Genomic DNA, 26,385 nt, shown 5'->3' with positions numbered 1-26,385 from the left:
GTAAAATAAAGGGATGCATAAATAAAAACAAAAAATCAGCAAAACTCATTCAAATTCAGTTACAACATTGCAATTGGGAACGAAGCATTAAAAAGCAAGGTTAGTTTTAGATGCAGTGAAGGAGGAAGTGGAATTCCGGAAAGGGGTGTGTGGGTGGGGGCATTTGCCAAAAAGCAAAAGGAAGGTTTACATCAAAAGCACAATTTCAAGTTAAGCAACATATTCCTGCAAAAGCCGCGGTTGGGGACAGGAAACATAGATCCTAACATCCCATCATTGCAGAACAAGCACCTGCAGCTCAGACACGGTACAGGGCCTCATTTTAAATGGTTGTGTTAAATGGAGGCATAAAAGCGAGGCGTAATGCTTTTACGCCACTATTTAAAACTCTGCTCCATTTTAGAACAGGGACCAGGTGGAGGAGGCACATGGATCGGAGCTAGGATCACCAGCGTGCTGACCTCTTCCGTCTCGTCAGTGCATTTTCTTTTTACGCCTACATTAAGGCATAAAACAAATGGATTCCTATGGAATCCGTCTCCGTTTTGAGACCATGTGGCTTCCATAGGAATCCATTAGTAAACGCTGCCTGCAAAGCATAACCAGGGAGCATTTATTTATTCATGAGTCGGAAAGGCAAATGGAAAAGTCAAAGCTATTTTGTCTTGCTTTTACTCTCTCCTGTATCTTGAATGTTGAACATTTGCCTGCAGGGAACACTAGAGCTAACCTTGGTGGTCCCGTGCATGCTATCAGCGATTTTTGGAAAATAAGACTGATTGTGTCGCATAACATAATGCAACATAGCATGCCAAACCTAAGAGAGCATAGCATGTTAAATCCGAGCAGGGCATAGCAAACATAGCATATGGTAGCATAGCATAATGTAGTACTTGTTTAGGCCGAGGTTTTCATCAGGACAACCCCGATCAATCACATCCCACTGGGCTGTGCCATATGTTTTATCAGCATTAAATCAGTCGTGGAACAGAACGTCTAACTGCACCACGCTATTGCTGAAACGCAGTGTTGACATGTCATTATTTTGCTCGGATTTCAACAATAAATATGCAGTCTTCGGAGGATAGCTCAGGGGCAAAGTGCTCACCTGGGAAGTAAGACTACACAAAGCAACACGGGTTCGCGTGATATATTGTATGTATAGGTTAATGTGTGTGTGTGTGTGGGCGGGGACTAGGTGTGGGAGTGAGTGTGGAAGTGGGCTAAAGGGGTGTTTTGAGAGGCACACCCCAATTTAAAAAAAGAGTGGTCAAAAATATATCGAGCAAAAGTGCACACGAATAAACTGATATCGAAAAACAAATGTAGAACCAGTCTTTTTGACTGAAAAATTCCCTTTTATGCGGATACATACAGCAAGATGACCTTGGCTCTGAAAGAAAGGGGAGCAACTTTGTAAGGTGGTAATAAATGTCTGATTCTGGGCCAGAGTCCCTTTGAGATACAAATGTGGTATCAGTGCCCATGGATTTTTTTAAAAAAATGACATGCATTATTTTCTTGATGATTTGCACATAATAATTCAAACATGTGATGCGCCTGTTGAAAGTTTGTTTTTTATTGAGTAGAGTGAAGAATAATAAAAATGTCTTGCTGCCTTCCCTGCTTCCTGGAGGAGGCGGGGCCTATCGTGCACACGTGAGTGGTCACGTGACTCTATCCCAGCATAAATTGCCGGTATATCCGCCTGAGCGGCGTGAGTTTGTTTAACTGGAAGGTGCGCTTCATGTATCGAACATTTGAATTTGCCTGCAATTGACTCTGAGCCTAGCAGCACTGCGAGCCGAGCTCTTGCTGCCTTCCCTGCTTCCTGGAGGAGGCGGGGCCTATCGTGCACACGTGAGTGGTCACGTGACTCTATCCCAGCATAAATTGCCGGTATATCCGCCCGAGCGGCGTGTGTTTGTTTAACTGGAAGGTGCGCTTCATGTATCGAGCGTTTGAATTTGCCTGCAATTGACTCTGAGCCTAGCAGCACTGCGAGCCGAGCTCTTGCTGCCTTCCCTGCTTCCTGGAGGAGGCGGGGCCTATCGTGCAAACGTGAGTGGTCACGTGACTCTATCCCAGCATAAATTGCCGGTATATCCGCCCGAGCGGCGTGTGTTTGTTTAACTGGAAGGTGCGCTTCATGTATCGAGTGTTTGAATTTGCCTGCAATTGACTCTGAGCCTAGCAGCACTGCGAGCCGAGCTCTTGCTGCCTTCCCTGCTTCCTGGAGGAGGCGGGGCCTATCGTGCACACGTGAGTGGTCACGTGACTCTATCCCAGCATAAATTGCCGGTATATCCGCCTGAGCGGCGTGTGTTTGTTTAACTGGAAGGTGCGCTTCATGTATCGAGTGTTTGAATTTGCCTGCAATTGACTCTGAGCCTAGCAGCACTGCGAGCCGAGCTCTTGCTGCCTTCCCTGCTTCCTGGAGGAGGCGGGGCCTATCGTGCACACGTGAGTGGTCACGTGACTCTATCCCAGCATAAATTGCCGGTATATCCGCCCGAGCGGCGTGTGTTTGTTTAACTGGAAGGTGCGCTTCATGTATCGAGTGTTTGAATTTGCCTGCAATTGACTCTGAGCCTAGCAGCACTGCGAGCCGAGCTCTTGCTGCCTTCCCTGCTTCCTGGAGGAGGCGGGGCCCATCGTGCACACGTGAGTGGTTACGTGACTCTATCCCAGCATAAATTGCTGGTATATCCGCCCGAGCGGCGTGTGTTTGTTTAACTGGAAGGTGCGCTTCATGTATCGAGTGTTTGAATTTGCCTGCAATTGACTCTGAGCCTAGCAGCACTGCGAGCCAAGCTCTTGCTGCCTTCCCTGCTTCCTGGAGGAGGCGGGGCCTATCGTGCACACGTGAGTGGTCACGTGACTCTATCCCAGCATAAATTGCCGGTATATCCGCCTGAGCGGCGTGTGTTTGTTTAACTGGAAGGTGCGCTTCATGTATCGAGTGTTTGAATTTGCCTGCAATTGACTCTGAGCCTAGCAGCACTGCGAGCCGAGCTCTTGCTGCCTTCCCTGCTTCCTGGAGGAGGCGGGGCCTATCGTGCACACGTGAGTGGTCACGTGACTCTATCCCAGCATAAATTGCCGGTATATCCGCCCGAGCGGCGTGTGTTTGTTTAACTGGAAGGTGCGCTTCATGTATCGAGTGTTTGAATTTGCCTGCAATTGACTCTGAGCCTAGCAGCACTGCGAGCCGAGCTCTTGCTGCCTTCCCTGCTTCCTGGAGGAGGCGGGGCCTATCGTGCACACGTGAGTGGTCACGTGACTCTATCCCAGCATAAATTGCCGGTATATCCACCCGAGCGGCGTGTGTTTGTTTAACTGGAAGGTGCGCTTCATGTATCGAGTGTTTGAATTTGCCTGCAATTGACTCTGAGCCTAGCAGCACTGCGAGCCGAGCTCTTGCTGCCTTCCCTGCTTCCTGGAGGAGGCGGGGCCTATCGTGCACACGTGAGTGGTCACGTGACTCTATCCCAGCATAAATTGCCGGTATATCCACCCTTGCGGCGTTAAGCCCTGGAGGAAGTAAGGGCTGGAGCCGCTGTTGTGCTGTTTGGCTGTGATCTGTGAGTAATCTGGATTGAGGCCTTCAGTTGCTAACTTTACTTACACGTATTCTATTAGCTCTCAGGGTTTGGGGTGGAGAGTCGGACTCTGGCAGCTCCACAAGCTGTCGGGCGTTCCCTTCCCTGAAAACCGAACAGCTGCCTTAGACTATTCGGATGAATGATACCACTTCTAAAAAAAAAAGGAATTTACATAACTGCGTATTGACTAAGAATACTATTAATTTAAGTTTTTAATACATTTGGCATTAGTCTGTGTAGCACTTTGCGTGTGGCGCCAAAGTTTGCCTTTTTTTAAAAAAAATGTTATACTCTCTTCTTTAAAAAAAAAAAAAAATATTAACAAATTCACCCTTTTTAACTGAAATATTAATCCAAGTGCTTTTTGGGTGGCGTATTAAATGCGCCGACGCTTTTACTATTTTAGATCAAGCAAACTGGCGGCAGTTCCATCTTCCCCACCTCTTGCTCCTCAGAAAAGGAAAGTAATGGGCAGTACGCCGCGTCCGCATGCAGCTTCAGCTTCCCGAGTTCCTAAAATCGCACGATTTAAAGCAACAGTAGCGTTGCGTGATATACAGGAGTTGCTCGCCACTATGGGCAAAGACAAAAGGGTATGTAGCAGTGATCTGCCCAGTAATTGTGCTGCGCCTGATATTCCATCTACCATAATGCAGCCTAAATCCAAGTGCTCTATTTCAGATATAACAATGTTGAAGGATAGCGAAATTCCAATACAACCGGCCCTTTTGCCGGATTCCAATACTGATCTGAGAAAATTACCATGTGACAAAGATACACAGGCTACAAAAGAAGTGAGCACACTGTTGCCGCAGAGTGATAATTTTATGCCCACTAGCAAGCCTTTAGTTATACCTGGGTCAAATTGTTTATTAACTCCTGCTGCTTCGTGTATTCCTTCTATGTGTGGTACATATTTTAATCCTACGGTTATAGTATTGGCTGACGAGTCTATAAAGGATCAAGACGAACTTGATCACTGTTCTAATTCATCCTTTATTGATAATAATGTGGCGCCTGAGGCAAACTACGAATTACCAGAAATCTCCCACATTTATTCTGATGACGAGAAACATATGTCAGTTTCCTCATATATAGTGCCTACTCCAGACGGTCTCATATCATACCGAAACCCATCCCTTCTCCTTCCATGCCCCTGCTTTCTCTGCCACCTCCATCTACTGCATGTTTGTCTTCCACAATACTAATTGAAACCACCTTGCATGCTATGAATCTGGCTATATCATCATTGTTTAAATTATGTGAGACCTTGGATGAAAAACTTAAAATCCAGGATAAACAACTTACTAAATTAATTAGATGGCAATCACAGTTACGCCTACAACAGTTGAAACCATTAAATGACATTGCTCTCATTTCTCCTGAAAAACCAAAGTTATCTCCTGCTAAATTATTACAGCAGAAAGCAACCAAGGATTCTCCATTTAATCAATTGGAGAAACCGAAATTGGCCATGGAAAATACGGCTACATCTGACCAGTTTACCCTACCTACATTCCCACATATTATTCGAGAACTTCATTCCCCTGTTGAGAAGTGTGCTCCTGTATGTTCATTAGCTAATACTGTGTTGCCTTCAGCATCAGTGAATGTATTACAATCTTCTAAAGAACTATTCACAATTTTTTCGGGTGCTACCCCTGCTAAACAGACTCATACAAGCCCTTTAAGAAAGAAAACAAAAAATCGACCAAAGCAGCATATTCCCTCCTCGATCGCTAAATCATACTTGAAAGGGCTAAAGCTACCTGCCAAAAATAAAATGACCATAGCTGCTAAAGTCGTACGGGATAAATATGCAAAAATCGCTGCCGAGAAAAGCCTAAAAGGGCTTGTAAATGTACAACTTTCAGTTGAACACTCGCCCTTAAATAACATTGTGGCCTTGATTGACAATGAATCTGCTGTAATTGATAATCACCCGAAATTAATCACTGCTCCAAGAGTAAACGATCTATTGGATGCTGAATTGTGTTTAAAACGTGCAGAGTTGCGCAAAGAAATAGACCTTTATCTAGACGCTAAAAGCCTTAAACTTCCTCTAGCTGAATCTAATATCACTGATGGATCTAAATTTAAAGATAGTTCCCTTTCTCAAATTGGAGCAAATAAGCCATCTCAACTTAGATTGCCTTCTACAATAAAATCTGTACCACAGCTGCCTTCCCTTCCTTTCTTGGCAGTTGCGAATAAAATGGATCAATGTAATTTATCCTCCATGCCTCCAACCTTAGATTGTATCATAGCTTCAGCCATTGAACAATACATGTTAAAATATCACCAGACTTCTGGTAATAGTGCTGTTACATGTGATGAAGGGGGGCAGAAATTACCTTCATCTATTGCTACTTCGAATCTAAACCAAACTGTATTTGCTGCTTCTAATTTAAAGCAAATTCCGTTTGGCCTTACTGAACAGGTAAGCTCCCATGCAATACCCACTACGAATTCGGAGAGTACTCAAAATAGACAGAAAAAACCTGATGTAAAAAAAAAATCTCCATTCACTAATTATTAAATGTAGGCCTTTGCCGTATCATTCATATGATTTGAATCGTGCTAGCCTTTTAGCCATTTTTGGTGATATATATGCATTGGAGGATATTAATTCGGGTGACATTGAACAAGTTGAATTCTTAAATAATAACGACCTGTCTTTAGTGCGACTCTGGCTCCGCTCAAGAGTGGTTTTAAATACTCTTTGGGCCGCTCGCGTAGCCTTGTGGGATCTGGGTTTTGATCTAGCTATTGACCATCAAAGAAGCTCTGCTATTTCAGTTCCATGTAAAGATGCACAAGTAACATTAGGCGCCTCTACTAAAGCGGATTTGAGTGGTTCACAATGCAAACAACAGTGTAAATGTCGGTGCTCTGCCTCTCAAGCTTAACGTCTCCCCTAGTAAGCAACTTTCATTATTAAGCTGGAATACTAGAGGCTTCAAACATCTTCTTTCTGATGCTGCCATTAAACTAAGAGAGTACAATTTTATATTACTACAGGAAACATGGCTAACTAACTGCCCGTCGTGGGATGGTTATTATCCCATCCTAAATCCTGCTATTTCTGCTATTAACGGTCGCCCAATGTCTGGTCTGTTGATGATGTTGAAAACAACTCCATCCATGAGTGTTATCTCACATGAAATCTTGACCCCGTATATCCAGTTAGCTCAACTATCTATTGACGATTGTCAGTATTCTCTGATTAATACATAATGGAATCCAGCTGCTTTCTCCACCGATTCCTACTTGCGCTCTCTTGAGCGCTTATGGGAAAAAATATACCAATACAAGAAACAAATGCACATATTTTTAGCGGGAGATTTAAATCTCCATTGTTTAAATAATAGTAAAGTATTATCTGACGATCGAGTACGAAGCTGGAATGCGTTTATACAGTCGAAAGATATGTTCATGGTAAATGGATAATTTCCTGAGGACTCTCCTCCCCACCCGACATGGAAAAGGGGTAGTTCTGTGGCTACCATTGACTTCATTTATGTTAGCTGTTCATTGTTCTATCTCCTGAAGGGGTTTCAGGTTTTGCCATCTTCGGCTAGTGATCATAATATGCTGCATCTCCATTGGCCACTGAACTCTGGTGATCAAGGAATTGCTCCACTTGTGTCTTCTATAACAATGGAAGGTACTATTCATGTAAATCCTGGTCGAAACCGCTTACAATGGACCAGTACCAAACTATTGCATTTTACAGATTGTCTTAAAATATCATGTAAAACCTCGCTAAATTATTGGAATTCTGATATTGATTAAACAAAACTAATGTATCAATTTGCCGGTTCTACTAAGATAACAAGATCTTCAGTGCAGCACATTCTTATAATCAAGATATGCAGAAAGCGAAAGCTCTATTTCGAAAAAATAAGAAAGCGGTCCAATCTCTACCAGTTGATCAGCGCTGGGCTGCTCTTAAAGCAATTAAAAAAAAACATAGGAATTGGAGAAGAACTTATCGTTCGCTATTATATCAAAAAGATGGTGAGGCAATGTTGGTTAAAGTGTTGACAAAAAACTCTGCAGGATGTTGGTCATTAATAACAGACACATATAACACCACTCAATGTCAAATGCAGATTAATGATGTTGCTACTTCCATATGGATCTCCCATTTTGCTGGCCTTCATGCTCTTCTCCCTTCTACTAATTGCGTACCTTCTGTAAAACTTGAGGGATCCTTCTCAATAGATTTTACAATAGATGATATTCTTTATCTCATCCACAAAGCTAGTAGATCCCGTGCTCCAGGCCCTGATGGGCTTTCTAATGCCATGCTAATAGAATTTCCGGATTTATGGGCTCCCATCCTGTTTGAAATCTTCTCTCAAGTTGTAATTACCCAAAAGATCCCTAAATGGTGGTGTACTTCATTGATTGTACCCATTTATAAAAAAGGCGATAGACAAAACCCCGCAAATTATAGGCCAATCGCCTTATTAGATGTTCCAGGGAAAATCTTTGCTTCACTAATTCTAAGAGATCTCCAACCATGGATCAACGCATCGAATATGAGAGATAGGTTTCAGACAGGATTTGTGGCTGGTAAGGGAACAGCTATAAATATCGTCTCCTTGACTGCAATCAAGGCTCTCTGCTGTCAGCAAAGGCAACCGTTATTCGTTGCCTTTGTAGACTTCAAGGAATAATTCGATTGTATAGACCGCAATCTAATGCTGCATAAACTGCTGCTATTGGGCTGTCCTTATTCACTGGTCAAGTTCATTTCTATCTTTCATGAAAATACATCAGTTCATATCCGTGTTACTCGCGATGGGATGCTAACTCCTCCCATCTCAACATATCGAGGACTGAAGCAGGGATGCATCTTGGCAGCTACTATATTTAACCTATTTATCCTTGATATGGGTGAAAAATTTCAGAATGTTAACTCTGATGCTCCCAAACTAGACCAAGAACAGATACCATGGATCCTTTATGCAGACGATCTTGTTCTATTGTCAAAAACTCCGGCAGGTTTGCAACGTTTGATTAATGGGTTATCGGAGTATACTGTAGAAAATGCCATGACTATAAACTTAACAAAAACTCAAATTATGATGTGCCAAAATCGTAAAATGACAAAATACTCTCAATTCAAGTGGTATATAAAAAAGGAGCACATTTTCTCAACTTCAATATATAGATACTTGGGTATTATGATCAGCCAGAGTAACAATGATAAAGTGTTTCAAAAAGAACTTGAATTGAAACTGCAAACCCTAATTTCCCAATCTAGGGTTATTTTATGTAAGTTTGGAAAGTTTACGTGCAATCATATAATATCATTTTATTCCATGAAAGCAAAACCCATTATCTCGTATGGCTCTGAAGCTGTATCGATGTTGCCCCGTTTAGTGTGGGTTCGATTAGAGGGTAAATACTGGCGCTCAAGTCTTAATTTGCCTACCTGTGTCCCCATTGCAATGATTCGTTTTGAATTAGGGCTGCTATCGTTATACAGTACTATTGCATGGAAATTGATAGCTCTGTTGAGAAAATGCATCCTGTCATTACAATGTGTAGATATATCCTGTATTTTGGGTAAATATTTACTATATTCAGATCATCAATACCCAAAATGCTGGTTAAATACAGCTATAAATATCCTTTCTGATGCGGACATCTCTTTAGATACTTTAATCCACAATCCAACGCAAGCTAAAATTAAACTGTATCGGCAAGATTGGATATATACCTTGGAAAGATGTTCCCATTCTAAAGACTGGAACATTGCCCAGTTTGGCCACAAAAAATTTAGAGTTGTAGAATCTTATGTCTTAAAATATCCATCTCCAAAATTTAGAGAGGACTATATTCGTTTTTTCGTCTAAATTTGTGGCATACAAAGGATATTTTATTTAGGCGAAAACTAATAGATGCCAGTGAGAACATCTGTCGATTTTGTAAGGACCCTGATACCGCAGAAACGTTGAAACATGTCATCGCCTACTGTCCTGCATTATATGCTATACGTCGTAAATACTATTTCCATTGCTTTAAAGCGCAAATGATAACCGATATGGAAGAATTATGGCTACTGATTTTTGGTGCAAAGAGAATGTCAATTAGATTAGCAACAACAGGTTTTTTAAATGAATTATACCCAAAGTAATTGTGAATGCTTTTATGAGGGGAAGGTGATGGAAAGGAAGGAAAGAAAGAAAAAAGAAAAAAAAAAGAAGAAAAGAAATGCTGCTATTAAGGTTTTATATACATTGGGTGCCAGGCGTAAAATACTGAAACGTGTTATATACTGATGAATTGAATTGTAATATGTTTATGATATGTTTTTATTCATTTTTGTAATTATTGAAAGGTTGTCTCATACAGCCAAACAATAAATAAAATAATAATAAAAATGTCACTGAGGGGCGTTCTGCTAATTAGATCAAGTCAAAAAGCGATCATGCGCATTTATAAGAGGTATGTGTTTAGTAAATTTACTAATAGAGTTGTGGTCACTGGACAGTGTTTGCTTTTTAGGTGGGAACGTGAAAGCCACGATTCACATTTTGTATGCAGCCCTGATCTGTGTTGTTTTTGCAATAAGTGTGTGATACCTGCTCCTGCTCAGTGCCAGACTCCTCTTTTCCTGGTCATGGATGATAACAAGACATCAGAACACTTTCAGGGGTCGGGCCACGTGATCAAAGTTTGATGCCACCATAACAATGATATTTAAATCTTAGCTACAATTTCAGTGTGAGAATAATGAATTCCAAATATTTAATCACACTTGTTTGGGGTAAGACGTTTTTGATGTTAATAAATGTCAGATGCTTATGACAGGTAAATAATAGTTTGAGCATTATGGCTCTTTGAAAGTGATGTCATAAAGTGCGACACCTTGGTGTGTGGGTATGTCCTTTATTGGCTTTCTTTGCCAGCCAAACCCGTGAGTTTACTAATTTTCGGGGAGTGTGTGAGAGAGAAGAGTTTATTCAAGGAATAGAGAACAGGCGTGAAGCATTTTGAATACGTGCATACTACATGCTACGCATATCTATGAATACTTCAATAAATGCCTACTACTTTAGCAATAACTATCAGGTGTTAACAGCCCATTGCCCAAGTTACAGGCCTGAGCACAGAGAGGGCCTCGACAATGGGCACCAGTGCCGTTACCACCCAATCCGACCTGCCAGATCGGGTGTTATTGCTATTAGCACCCTGGGTTTCAATCCGGATACCCGGGTGCTGACAGCAATGGTTTTTGTATGAATGAGCGGCATGCATTCATACAAAATACTTAAGCAAGATGGCCACCACAGAGCTGGAAGACAGACTCCAAGCGGAGCCCCTTTTCCATTTTCCATTACAATAAGATGAGTGGGATAGGAGGGTGGGGAGGGGCAGGAATGTTGGCCGAGGGAAAGGGATTGTGGGGGTTGCTTGAAACGTGGGCTTGTATGATTCGATTCAGCCCTCAATCCAAGTAAACTGATTGGCCGGCTCCCCTGCCCGGGTGCTAATAAGTGTCATTCAATATTTATTTGAACTGAGTACTTGAGGTTTCTCCACTGTGTTTGACTAAAGCATAATTCATTGGTTGAATTTGGTGGATTTATAGTGAGTCATTTTGTCACATTTATTGCGCAAATTCCATTTCCTTTGCGCTTCTGAAAACTAGTTCAGGCACCTTCAGCATGCTTTTCTTATTACTAGGACAGCTGTTGTGGCCACTCTCTCTCTTTTTGTGAATCATACATGTGTGTTTCATGTGTTTTTGGATTCATTGAATACACTTTGTTTCTTGACACAGCTACCCTTTGCTAAATAACACTGACCTAAACCCATTCAACAGTGAAGAAAATGGTGGGACACCATACACCCCAAAAGCCTCTGGGAGGCATCACCACCACCACCATCACCACCATCACCACCACTCTAGCTATGGGGCAATGGCTACCGAGACCAAAGATGTGAACCATGGCGCTCTGGGTGCAAACAGTAAGTATACAAGTGTGTCTAGGCTCAGCATGTTTTACTCATAATAAAAGCTGTGCACATTCTTGGGGGTAAGACCAATGGACAATGTAGAATATTTTAACATTATTTCTTTTATTGGGTGTTGAGATGGGTGGAGTAGTAATATGTGGGTTCAGTGCTTTACAATGTATAACTGGTTTGTCAAGTTTGGATCAGCCATGATCACTCCCTCATGGTCACTCATTAGATGAATGGCTGTCCCCTTTCCGTGTTAAATTGCTTCTTACTTACAGCGGGTAATCATATCATTATAGAAAAGTGACTTAACAAGAGCCTTGGTAATTTGCTTTCTGTAGCCTATGCTACAAATTTGCAGGTGATTTAACAAGGATAGTCCCACCTGTTGTGATTTACGGCGTCTCCATAGTAAGGTGACGGCCTATTTCACAAAGATAATAAAAGGGGTCTCCGCCTGGAACAGGCAGGAGTTCCAATGACCACATGCTGGTGTAATTGTCGTTAATGGAGGTGCGCGCCAGTATCCCGCGAGTGCCCCTAACAACTGCTGATGAGGTGGGCACAGAACCACGATCCACCCCCGCCACAACGTGCACGGCACAGTACCTTGCTCCTCGCCTGCATCCTCTGGTGAGACAGCCCTTGAACAAGCGCGCTTGTGCCCCGTGTCACACCACAGAGACATAGACACGTCTCCGACGTATGCCGGAGCAGGTGATCAGGGTGACACATACTGCGGCCTGCCATCCTATCCGTGCTGAGGTGGCAGAACGGTGAACACATAACCGCTGGGTGAAGGAGAGGACCTGCAGGCTGTTTACAGGATGTGATCCTGTCAGTCGGGAATAAAGCCTGGGTGGTGGCCCCAGCTGAAGTTGAGGTGCATCACACACAAACCTGCATCCCCTGAAGGTGAGCCCACAGAAAAATAAAGAAAAACAAAAAACCGTGAAGTACAGCTAGCGGGCCACCCACGGTACTCATGCAGCTGTGGGCCCCAAACAAAGGTCATATACTGACTCATAGCTTGTCACAAAGGGACAAGGCGCTGGGGCGAAGTTGGCTCTGCAACAGGTGCCAGACACACCAGTTGCCAGGATGGATGGGGACATGGATAATGACAGAGTCTTCCTCCCTGAGGACACCCTTTGAAGCCCCTGCAGGGACAGTGGCAGGGCCTGCAGGCAACCCAAAGGGCAGCATCAAGGCTTTGCAGTGTGTCCCGTCCACAAATTTGACTTTACTGGTGCCCCAGCTACAATAGGGCCCAGGTGGGACAGTGGGGCGACAGGCTGAAAATGTTTTCGGCACCACCAGGGAAACCTATGACAGGGCCATGAAAGCCACGCTGTTGTCTTACTCAGGAAGCAACACACATACCTCACAGTACTGCGCTACTGTTAAAAGATGCCTGCCCAAATGCTGGCAACACACACTCGGTGTAGTGCTTCGCTGCTTTCGAGCTAGGTCAGTACTTTAAGCAATAAAATAAATAAAATAATAATGCTGCAACCCTGAGACAACACATACGAGGAAGCCAAGGGTGCCTTCCAGGTGTCCTGTAGACCACCGGTCAACAGGGACTGTGAGGGATTCCGACTGCGTCAGGCAGATCAGGAGCCCTCCAAGTACACTGGATGCATACCATGTCCATCTCCGGCACCTGGCTATGTCTTGTCACCTTCCCGATGAAACAGATGAAATCGGGCGCAGATTATTCAACACTGTGCAGCTTCACATAGTGGTGGAAAACAAGCTCAAATGCCCAGAGGAAGTGAGAACATGTGTGGACATGAGGCTTCCCAAACAAGGCCATTCATAGGGAACAACACCCCATGCATATGCTAGATGATATATTGGCGGATTTACAGGGGGCCAGGGTTCTCAACTCTTGACCTTATGGAAGGATACCACTAGGTCCCGCTGCACGAGGACTCGAGATCCATACCCCTTCTTGTTGCATCTGGGAATATTTCGCTATAAGTGACTCAGTTTCGGCGTCTCTTCCGCAGCTGAAGTGTTTGAGCACACCATCAGGGGCATGCTCTAAGGACTCCCTGGAGTGCTTAACATAAATGACAACGTCTTGATATTCGCCAAGTCCCACAAGGACCATATGCCATGGCTGACAACAGTGCTGTAAAGAATCGCTCAACATGGTCTAACGCTGAACAGAAGGAAGTGCGGCTTTATGAAATCAAGAGTAGATTTTTTGGGTGTTCCATGATGTGTTGGAAGAAATAGCCTTACTCTTCCTTTACACCACTTTTATTGTACCTCAAGACCTTAGCTTGGGATCTTCAGGCTTGGTACTGTGCCTTTCATTCATAATACACATTTACCTCTAGATGCAAGAAAAGGGACAGGCTCTAGACACCATAATGACCACTGCACACTTTCAGAGTTAGGCACTTTACGTATATATTCAATATCACCAGCAGGAACTGTCAGACTATTCAACTAGGTCACTTCTTAGACATGTGTACATTTGTAATAAACATTTTGCATTAGGCACATGTGCAAAAACACCTCTACATTTCAAACATGCGTTTTTCTTCCTGGCCTCAGAGCCCCTAACCGGCATTCATTTGTTATAAAAGCAATAATATAGGAATATCTTTTCAGCTCTTGATTATTCTCCTTCCCTTGCATATCATTGGATGCGTTGTTAGATTATGATTTGTTAGATTATGACCCTGACTTTTGGTAGTTAGAACTTTTCATGGTGTGTGTTTTAGGTCTTTTGGTGGGCTCGTTAATTTTTATTTCGGACATTTATAAAAAAAAGGCGATAGACAAAACCCCGCAAATTATAGGCCAATCGCCTTATTAGATGTTCCAGGGAAAATCTTTGCTTCACTAATTCTAAGAGATCTCCAACCATGGATCAACGCATCGAATATGAGAGATAGGTTTCAGACAGGATTTGTGGCTGGTAAGGGAACGGCTATAAATATCGTCTCCTTGACTGCAATCAAGGCTCTCTGCTGTCAGCAAAGGCAACCGTTATTCGTTGCCTTTGTAGACTTCAAGGAATAATTCGATTGTATAGACCGCAATCTAATGCTGCATAAACTGCTGCTATTGGGCTGTCCTTATTCACTGGTCAAGTTCATTTCTATCTTTCATGAAAATACATCAGTTCATATCCGTGTTACTCGCGATGGGATGCTAACTCCTCCCATCTCAACATATCGAGGACTGAAGCAGGGATGCATCTTGGCAGCTACTATATTTAACCTATTTATCCTTCATATGGGTGAAAAATTTCAGAATGTTAACTCTGATGCTCCCAAACTAGACCAAGAACAGATACCATGGATCCTTTATGCAGACAATCTTGTTCTATTGTCAAAAACTCCGGCAGGTTTGCAACGTTTGATTAATGGGTTATCGGAGTATACTGTAGAAAATGCCATGACTATAAACTTAACGAAAACTCAAATTATGATGTGCCAAAATCGTAAAATGACAAAATACTCTCAATTCAAGTGGTATATAAAAAAGGAGCAAATTTTCTCAACTTCAATATATAGATACTTGGGTATTATGATCAGCCAGGGTAACAATGATAAAGTGTTTCAAAAAGAACTTGAATTGAAACTGCAAACCCTAATTTCCCAATCTAGGGTTATTTTATATAAGTTTGGAAAGTTTACGTGCAATCATATAATATCATTTTATTCCATGAAAGCAAAACCCATTATCTCGTATGGCTCTGAAGCTGTATCGATGTTGCCCCGTTTAGTGTGGGATCGATTAGAGGGTAAATACTGGCGCTCAAGTCTTAATTTGCCTACCTGTGTCCCCATTGCAATCATTCGTTTTGAATTAGGGCTGCTATCGTTATACAGTACTATTGCATGGAAATTGATAGCTCTGTTGAGAAAATGCATCCTGTCATTACAATATGTAGATATATCCTGTATTTTGGGTAAATATTTACTATATTCAGATCATCAATACCCAAAATGCTGGTTAAATACAGCTATAAATATCCTTTCTGATGCGGACATCTCTTTAGATACTTTAATCCACAATCCAATGCAAGCTAAAATTAAACTGTATCGGCAAGATTGGATATATACCTTGGAAAGATGTTCCCATTCTAAAGACTGGAACATTGCCCAGTTTGGCCACAAAAAATTTAGAGTTGTAGAATCTTATATCTTAAAATATCCATCTCCAAAATTTAGAGAGGACTATATTCGTTTTCGTCTAAATTTGTGGCATACAAAGGATATTTTATTTAGGCGAAAACTAATAGATGCCAGTGAGAACATCTGTCGATTTTGTAAGGACCCTGATACCGCAGAAACGTTGAAACATGTCATCGCCTACTGTCCTGCATTATATGCTATACGTCGTAAATACTATTTCCATTGCTTTAAAGCGCAAATGATAACCGATATGGAAGAATTACTAATTACTAATTTTTATTATTCGTCCGAAACCAATGTAGCCCCACTCCAGAGCAAGAGGGGGACACAATGGCTCATTAGGAGGAAGGAGAGCCACTACATGAGAAGTTCGACCATAGTTGGCAAAGGGTGGATGAGCAAAGTGTACAGACATCTAGATACCCCCCGCAGGTGAAGCAGAGACCCCTAGGGAGGCATGGAGATAATGTACTGGAATCATGTGTGGGAGGCAGCATTTAGCTGTTGTTTGTTTGATGTTAATTGTTGGTTTTGTTTATGATGGTTGAATGGGATGTTGTGACGTAGGCCGTCTCCAATGTGAGGTGATGTCCTATGTCACCAAGATAATAAAAGGGGTCTCAGCCCCAGCACGGGCAGGAGCCCAATGACCACATGCTGGTGTAAATGTTAATTGAGGTGCGCTCTGGTGACCCATGAGTGCCCCTAACACCACCCAACTATTCCGATGTTCCTCTGATCGGAAAACCAACTACCTCATCGTAGGTTAACTTGAAAATTATGCCTACAGCCATGTGCCAAGAGAACTTTTGCTGAAAAGAAGAGACAATGGGCCTCATTACGAGCTTTGGCAGTGCTGTAAATAAGTGGTGGTAATACTGCAACTGCCACTTTCTTGGCAGTTACGAAATTACAGCCATTTTTACCACCACGCTGCATTCCAAATTTGATCTTTTAGTAGAGGATTTACCGCCAGCATGATGCTAGTTGTAAATCGTGCACTTTTAGACCATAAATACATCAGCTGATATATTGTGCACAATTATTGCTTGTGGAAAATTCGCCAAATATCCCAGTGGATTCATATGGACTCCAAAAACAGGGATTTACACCACGCTACCCCCACGCTTACCCTCACGTTAAGCCCACAGGCCCAACTGGCAGAAAGGTTAAATGATTTTGGCAGTAAGATTTACTTTTTCAGAAAATCTACAATAGCCCACAAACCAGATTCCTTTTTTTTACTGCCAAACTCGTAATGAGGTTCAATGAATTGGTATCAAGGAAAAACACAGAGGACCTCATTACAAGTATGGCGGTGCGGATACACCTGTTGGTAATGCAGAGGTAATTCCTTTACTGCATCACCATACTACGAGTTTAGCAGTAATGTGCAAGATTTACCTCCAACAAAAGCTGGAGGTAAATCTTCTACCTTCCCCGCAAAAATCGACAGAATTACCAAGGCGAAATTACCACCCAGCTAATTCCGCTGATATCCCCATGGGGTCCTACGGACCCCCTATATGGGAAATTACACCACCCTATCACCACTAATCCTGCGGGACAAACTGGCAGTAGCACTTTTAGAGTTTGGCAGTAATTCAGCAGGTTAAATACCGAATTACCGCCACACTGGTGATGAAGCCCAGAGTACCCATGATCAAACTGATATATCCAATCAAGAGTTTGTGAAGGCTGTCATTTGGCATTTAAGATTTGATCACAGCCTAAAAGACATGCCTGTGCATGAGATGCATGTTCCGTTGTATTTGAGGATGTGCCCAGAAAGATCAGCACAAGGAGATGGGGCATAGTGGGTAACCTCATCGCACATTAGTTCACATGTCAGCAAAAGGACAGAATGCAAACCTTGCATTTCCATACATAGAGAGAAGTGAACTAAGAGGATACCTTGAATCCCCATCCAACGCTACCAATCCATCACAGAAGGAACATCAAAAAATGACGTTAGTTCATGTTTTTCAAACTTGTTTGTCAGCCACAAACATATATTTACACATGATTCCAAACCTTGGCATATACAGTTGTAACGAGGCATATGAGGCTTTGACTTGGCATAATATCTATGCACCTCGCCTTGGAATTAGATGCTGTCCTTTGACATATATCACTTAAGTATGGCAGATGAGACTTGCTGGTGATGCATGGGCATAAGAGGCATGCACTATTGATTAAGTCTTGTTTACATTAGGTACATCATAGGATTCTTAAGCTGTGAATAAGGTTTGGCATATTTAATTAGGTTGGGAACGACTCAACACTTATTCTGTGTGAACTTCCGTCGGGCCCGTTTCTGGTTTGAACTGAATCCCATTGCCGGGATTCTGTGGAACCACCAGATCTCTGGGAATTCACTGGGAGCCTAAAACATGCACCACCAGTGTCAGACAGCTGATTCCGCTTCGGCGGGCCAGTCACAACTGCCACATCTCACAGGGGGTGGTGGGGGTTTCAGCAGGATGTGGAGAGCTTTTGTTGGTCTCTCATTCCCATGGGTCCTGTGATCCATGCAGCATCCTCCTTCAATATTCCCCCCGCTCTGCTGCTTCTTAGGGTGCTCGATCAGAGAGTGGGAGTGTGCTGGTGAATGTGCACCTCCCTCCCCATGATATTGTGGAGTGTTCTAGTATACCCCTACCTTCTGTCCTATGTCTCTAAGCATGCTCTGGCAGGGGCAAGGTGAGCATGTGGACAAGGTGCATCCTGTGACCCGTTGCCACTGGATTTTGTATGGCATTCTTCTTCACCATGCCGCTCTTTCCGCTCCCCTCAAGTGTGATTGGTGGGCAGTTGGAACTTGGTGGTGTGCTTGCATGATGGGTGCCACCTTGCTCCCAATGCCCCTGGATTCTATGCAGCATGCATTCTTTTCATCACACTCCTACCTGCATAGAGAAGCCAAGAACCTCCCCTCTAGCCCCTCTAGCCCTTGGCGAGTTGAAGCTTGTGGTTCTTCCCAAATTACACTTTGCCGCTTCTGGACTGAACACAGCAGTACGCGGACTGATTGGAGGCGAGGCCCATTACTGCAGCACATAGTACCGTACAGACAACTAAACATCAATCTGATCCAACTCCAAAGTCCTTTACAGCAGGGATCTGGTGGAAAACAATAATGCAGCAACCTTCCCCGATATAGGAGTGTTTTGCTCTCCAAGAGGGCACGGACAATTATTCATCACCAGTACATTTGTAGAGCAAGAAAATAATTTGAACGCAGGTAGGCGAAGCAATAACTCACAACCAGATACGCAGTTAGCGAAATAATGAGCACTTATACGGCTATTTATTCATAGCTTGGAAGCAACAAGTGATAACACAGAAATAAATCACAGAAAGGACAGAGAATTCAAAAGAAAATACATCACCGTGGGCGTAACTGAATCCCTCATCTCGCCAGAAGCGACTGGAAGAGCCCGGTAACAGCCAGGCAGAGAGCACAACAGCCCACAGGAAGGTCGGAACAAGGCGTCCCCCCTCCGACTGAGGTCTTTGTGGTTTCCCCTGACCTTCCCGATAGCTGCGCATATATGTGCCCTCCTCAAAAGGGGTGGCAATTTCTCGAACCCTCTGACATTAGCGTTTGCGCATTGCTGAGTGACTGTTGATTGCCGGCCGGTCAACCGACAGTAACCCCAAGGAGCAAAGCTTCCCTCTTCTAAAACTCCACGGAAAACAATTCCATAACTCATAGCAAGACATAAAAAAACAGCTTTCCCAGCATAATGTCCTTGACTGGCTGCATAACAGGTTTAGAAAGCATGTCTTTCAGCAAGGCAAGTACAGCTTTTCACTGAGGCATGGAATAAATATCCATTATGGCTCTGAGTGCCCCCAGAATGCACTGCACACCAGCGCCATGTTTTAGCTCAAGCATAACAAGGAGGAACAGAACACTCAGAATACCTGTCTACAAGTCCAACTCCCTATATAGGGGAGGTTACAATAAGAAAGAAGGGAAAGAAACAAAACAAATGGCACCGGTGGCTGCCCAACAGGTCTGGACTGGGAGCCAAAAGGGGTCCTGGAAATAATGTTCAAAGTCGCCTCATTTTACACATGTTCAGCAGGCCCCTTTCCTAATGAGAACATTTGGAAATAAAATAGGTTAGCACACAAAAGGAGGCCCAGGGTGCAGACACCCACCAGGAAATCTCCAGAGTTCACCCTAGGCCAGTCCACTCCTGCTGCCCAATAAAACAGTGGATAGTAACAAAACATTTGGAGGAACATGCTGGTTGCAGCCTTTCGACCAACCTGGTTCACTGAAGTCACAGCTCGGCTGATTGTCCTATGCATTAGTCCCATGCTGGGGCTTAAGAGTCATCTGTTGAATTAACTGCTTCAAGCACTACAGGGTGTCGGCTACAGTATAAAGGGGGGCAAGTAACTACTGTGAAACAATATCAGGATGGAGAGCTAAGGGAATAAGTGCAAGGATCCTATGCATGTCCAGGTTCCTGCCTCTAAAAGAAGCATAATTTCAGGGATACTGCTCCCGATTGGCTATTTCCAAAATAACTCACCTTCACAGTGTTGTAGTGCCCATGCAAGCGTTCCTGCCTAATTCGATGGGATTTCCTGGCTCAGATGTTCCCCTTTGTTAGATTATAGACATAGATATTCTAACCCTATAGCCATGGGCTTCCTTCCATGTCTCTCACACAGCAAAACCTCGCCAGCCTAGAAGTTATGGTCCCCCTTGCCCTAGGGGATACCCGAAGTGGTTACCACAGTGCTTTATGTGTGGAGGTGCTTGCCAAGGCCCAGCCCTGGCACTTATTTTTGAGCCCCAGCACTTATTGTCTCAGACTCACTTTAATTATGAAGTGGTGCTGGTCAGTGCCTCCATCAACCACAATGAGCAGCTGCGAGCTGTGGTGTAACCCCAAATATGTCGAGACTGTGGGGAGCAGCTATGGGTGGTGGCAGCAGTGCTGCCCACCCTCTGTGTCACAGGGGTGCTAAAAATTATTTGAGCCCTGGCCCAGTCGAAAATGCAGCGTGATGGGTGGTTTTCAAATTGACACCATTATACCTCGCTAGCAAAAAGAAGGCCTCCTTGGAGTCATCCAAGAACAAGGTCTGGTTTTCTCTGAATTCATGGGTGGCCTGCTTTGTACCTAGGTTTGAGCCACGCATAGACTCTCGTTATGAAGTTCCTCTTTATTACTCTCTGCCCCCCTATGAGCTGTGAGTTTAAGCCCACTGCAGGACTACAGTCAGTTCCTGCTCCTACAAGATCTTTAAGCCCTTGCCAGGAACTCGGCTTTAGGCCAAAGAGGTTCCTAGCAAAGCGCTTCTCATATTGTGCTACACGGCCATGCAGCCTCTGTTACTTGCTCCTTCTTGCCTTCTCTTCATCTGCAGCAGATTTCCAATTGTCCTTCCTAAGTTCCATACTGCCTGGTTCCCTCTGCCTCCTTTTATACTGGTTTACACCTCTCAAGTAACTAAATGAACACAGGGATTGGTTAAGTCTGTCTCTTACTAACCCAGAGTCACCATATTGGACAAGGCCTCTGAAAGTCGCCTCCTGATCATGTGTTTCCTTCTCGAAGTTAATTATTCTCATTTGGTGTGTATTTTTCTGATTCTCGTGTAATTAGAGAATTGGATGGAACTGTGTGGGCCAAGGTCTAAAAGGCATCCATCGCCATCTTTGAGTCAGGCAGTGCTCTCATAGTAGTACTGCAGCTCCACCGAGCAGTATCCTGTAACATCCGGTTGAATGGCCTCTTAATTTTCTCATGCCCACACAGTGTGCACACATCCCTACCTTCTACATATCTACATCGCGTGGTGAGCATGAAAAGAGGAGCTGCGGTCCCTGAACTGCCTGTAGTTTTCCTGGATATTCACTTGTGGTGCACCGTGTTTGTCTTTTACCTTTGCTGCAGAACTTCTGCCCAAAAGATTGGGGAGCAGAGAAACACGCATCGGGGATCCCCCAGGTACCATCCCCAGCAGTGCATCATGAAGCTGGTGGCTATCCCTGGCACCTAGAGCCTCCTGGTCCACCTCCGTTCACACCGACAAGTGGCTTGACCAGAAACCATAGAGGCAAAGAACAGGAAGAGTTTGAATTGGATATTTATGCTGTAAGTGGTGTCTTGTATACCACCGTGCAGTCACCTGGCAAGGAATCAATTATTGGCCATGATGAATTGCAAATCCTCATTGCCATCGACCAGGATGGAAACATTACCACAAGATATGGTAGGCATAATGCAAAGATAAACACACTTACAACCATCAGAGAGAAGTTCAGAACCATCATTAAAGATAGCAACCACCACTACGAACATCAACGGTGCATCCCACTGTGCTGTGGGACACATCTGTAGCCCTGATGCCGTAAATCCCTAAAGCCCACAAGAAGGCCTCCCCCAGATTTGGCAGTTGGCCATAATGATTGCTGTCCATGTCAGTGCATAACTGCGGTCTCTGTGTGCCATGGCAGGGGGCATGGTGATGAGTGTTTTGGGGGCCGAGTTTATTCGGGGTCCTGGTGCCTCAGGCTTCTGGGTAACACGCAGCATCACCATCGGTCGGCATTACATACTAAGAGGCATCAAAAAAGGAATTACTTGATTCCAAAAACTGCCAGACTTAACAATGTGATCTAGTTGCCTTCTTAATTTGAGAACACGTCTCCCTATTTTGCACCACCGCGTGCAATCGTGAAAGCCATTCACATTGTCACGCAATGATGTCTCCCTGGACTGATTTTCTTTCCCTGTTGACTGCAGCGGGCTAGACAGAAACCAGCAGACTCACTCAAATGGGTCCTGGGTAAAGAATTTGAAGGGTTCTTTCTTTTTCTGTGCATGTAACACCTATCATATAAGTTCCTCACAAGATATAGGCCTTGATTCACAGAGCGTTTTCCAATGGGGTGTTGCCATTATGAAGCCCTTCTGTGAATTAGGCCCATAGTGAGCACAGCCAAAATAGAATCATTGTGAAATGAAAGTATCAGGAGTCTCGTTGCATAGACTATCAGAGATGTCTGCTGCCCTTTTGAGGTTTAAGAGCATGCGCCTTCCACACGAAGCCACTCAGCCGGTTTCCAATGTTCTCTCTGCTGCATTCGCCACCTCTCCTGAAGCCTGTGCCATTCCAACCCCTGCTGCTTATTGCTCAGTCGAGTATTGCATTTATTGCCTGATGGACACTTCTCCCCTCTTGAAATCCAATATAATAGCAAATCTGTTCTCTTGCAGGGATAATGGAATCAAAAGACTTGGATTCTTTAGAACAGTTTCTCATAGCAGTGCTTTTAATTATTAAGTAATCGTATTCCAAAGACGAAACATGGTAGGTTTTTCTTTTTAAAAAAAAATATGTTTTATCTTGCAGAAATAATATCCCTTCCCCTCAAGGCATTTCAGTTTTCGCCCCTCGAGGATGAAGTTGACGAGGCAATAAGAATGACATGGATATTCAGTGACCAAGGGAGATAAAAAAGGATATTCTTACAAGTCTTTTTGAAGTCTGGCCTCCGCGGCAGCTGAGAAATTGGATCATTAGAACAATAATGCATAGCATTGTGCCCGATTCTGTGAAATCCTGAAAGATGCTTGGTAGAAAAACCTATTATACTCTGCCCCGGGCACAGCAACAATGAGCATTGTCATGAGTACCGGTTCAGTGTTATTAGGTGCGAACAGGATGCTTACATTTGTAAAAAATGATTATTGTTTTTCCCCTAGCATAAACATGGAAGATAAAAAAAACAAGGGCAATATTAATGTACAGTTTAAATGTTAATCCTTTATAAATAAAAAGGACATTCAAAATCCAACAAGGAAGTGTCACACCAAGCAATCCATCAAAATGGCCATCCTTGAAATGTGGCGCCTCTCTGTAGCGCTAAACATTGCCACTTCAGAAGAATGCCTCATTATTTGGGTAGTGTCCAATCCCGCCTACTGACTTGTCAAGGCGATTTATATTCTATTAAAGACACACAGGCGAGCATTATTATGCATTATGCATGGTACATTAAATAACATTTAAAATTTTGAAAAATAAAAAGGGAAACGTTTATTCATGAGATTAAACATTATATTGTAAGACTGAGTGTCCAGCATTTTAAGCAACCAGAGATCACGTTTTCAGCACTATCATCATTGGATGAAAAGTATTGCTTGCGCCTCAAAATATGCCACCAGAGGTGAGAGCTGCTTATGGGTAAAGACTCCCACACTCCTGATTATTATCCCTGTCCCATGTAATGCCCTCCCATTTTTGTTACCGTCAAAAAAAGCCCTACATATTTAAGCATTTGTGACACCAATGATGCCCCTTTTCTTTTGAGCTCCCGTAAGCATCATTATGTTGCTCTGCGTAATCTTGCTTCCAAAACAAACGCATTGCCCCTGAGCTATTCTCCTAGCCCGGACCCTTAAGCAGGAAACAAGGTAAAATACCATTATACCTTTATCTTCTACCTCCTTGTAAGAGGGAACACAGCAGGCGGGGAAGAGATATTCAAACGAAAATCCCATGTAATGTGACAACTGGTGTACTGCTGACAGCACTGAAAGAGACAAGGAACCGCAGGGAAGGGTCGGTGGCCTGCAGCGTTGTGAGCGGAGAGGAGGAGCCAGGTCGAACGTCAGGAATGGGTGTGACAACAAATGCAGTGTCAACCGGCATTGACATGTCCTTACCTGAGACAAACAGAGGACTCCACAGACCGGGAGAGGTTGCTGGGAGATTCAGAATCACCAATAGGGTGTATGCAAGGAAAAAGCCCTGTCCCGGCTTTGCATGGAACAGAAAAGCATCATGGCAGCCCCATACAGTAATGCCATTGGGCGAAAGGAGAGGCGGGGCTTACAAGGTAGCAGAGTGAGAAGGACTAGGACAACCCTGGGCTGATTGGATATCAATGACCTCACATGATACAAATGCGAGTCTGCCTGATACATTTTGTCATTCTGTATTTCTCACTCCTAAGAGCAAGACGCTAGTGATGAGAGCCCTCAATTCTACTTGGCTTACTATAAGGAAAGCAGCCAGCAGTCGACAGTCCCTACAGAAGAGGAGACCCCCTTACTCCTGTGAGAAGCCAAACAGCAGAGGAAGCTTTGGTGAAGGAAACTAAGACATGGCACTCAATAAACCCTTTAAACTGCAACTACTGGCGGTTTGGTGTCTTCTATTCTCACAAAGTGGTGGCAGAAGTGAGAGAGCGAGTGCCCTGTTAAAGACATTGTCAGACGGACAACAGCTACAATAACTGGTGCAGCTTCAGAACCAGCAGGCCCAGGCAGACTAACAGGTGTTTCCACAAGCCATCCAAATACAAAGCACTAGACAAATCACTGTCCCAAAAAACACCAAGAAGCATTGTTATAATTGACCAATGTGGTGACCGCCACCAGAGTGCCTCCTCAGTACTGCATATGTATCAAGACAGATGATTCCGGGTTCTTCTTCACCAACTTCGAACGTACTGCACAATGCACAATGGCCCCCAGAGCTGTGGGGCCAATACATAGCACTGTTTCTCACCAGACCAATGCAAGCCACCTACAAGATCCAGGAGATGCATCATATGCCGATATCAAACGTGCTATCCTGGAAGGGCTTGGGTTGGATGAGGAAACCTATAGAGTCAAGTTCACAGAAACCAAACTGAGAAATGGGGAAACCCCTTGACAACTTTTGTATTGTGTTAGGCATATGGCAGAAAAATGGCTTCACATCCTTTGGGGCTAATATAATGAAGAATGTCATCCTGGACCAATTCCTAGAATCCTAAAAGGACCAATGCAATGATGTGTATGACAACATCATAGACCCAGCCTAACTGAGGCCATCAACATAACATCTGCATATCAAAAGGCTGGTTTCCAGAAGAAGCTCTGCAAAAGGGGGGTGCCTCAGAATGACACATTTCCTTGTCACTAGTGGACTAAGATCCATTGCCCCTCGATGGAAGGCACCTGAAGAAAAGCCTGTTTGATATGAACCATGTGGAGCAACCAAGTCGATTGGACCCAGGCGACCTCAATGCTTTGAATTTGGGGAGTGGGGCTATGCGTCCGATTTTGTCAGAAGAAAAGCAATGTCGAACAGATGGAAATAGGAGCCATACAAACCTTAACCTTTTGAGGGAGACATTATCCGTATACCTTAGATGTGCAGGTGGATGGAATTCCCACCCAAGCCATGCTACAAAGTGGAAGCCAACAAACCGCTGTCATCCTGCAAGTAAGTTCACTGGGTGGGGTGGACAAAGGCCAATCCAGATCAAATGCTTACATAGCGATGTGAGGACATACTCCTCAGTACACTTGAAATGATAGCGATGTGAGGACATACTCCTCAGTACACTTGAAATGATAGCGATGTGAGGACATACTCCTCAGTACACTTGAAATGATAGCGATGTGAGGACATACTCCTCAGTACACTTGAAATGATAGCGATGTGAGGACATACTCCTCAGTACACTTGAAATGATAGCGATGTGAGGACATACTCCTCAGTACACTTGAAATGATAGCGATGTGAGGACATACTCCTCAGTACACTTGAAATGATAGCGATGTGAGGATATACTCCTCAGTACACTTGAAATGATAGCGATGTGA

The 26,385-nt window shown here is 43.7% G+C and overlaps 1 protein-coding gene across 1 annotated transcript in view; it reads left to right on the top strand.

Moving 5' to 3' along the window:
* Window positions 1–11,437: 11,437 nt before the first annotated feature.
* LOC138497230 (band 4.1-like protein 4B) overlaps window positions 11,438–26,385 on the top strand; it is a 471,210-nt gene continuing 456,262 nt past the window's right edge. The window contains exon 1 of the mRNA XM_069620556.1: window positions 11,438–11,594. Coding sequence (XP_069476657.1) covers window positions 11,546–11,594 — 49 coding nt within the window. The 5' untranslated portion in view covers window positions 11,438–11,545. The remainder of the gene's footprint in view (window positions 11,595–26,385) is intronic.

The sequence above is a fragment of the Ambystoma mexicanum genome, chromosome 5q (genome assembly GCF_040938575.1).
Source record: "Ambystoma mexicanum isolate Mex_15411 chromosome 5q, UKY_AmexF1_1, whole genome shotgun sequence".
Lineage (NCBI taxonomy): Eukaryota > Metazoa > Chordata > Amphibia > Caudata > Ambystomatidae > Ambystoma > Ambystoma mexicanum.
Note: the sequence above shows the minus strand (reverse complement) of the source record. Positions and strands in the feature narration are given on the sequence as shown.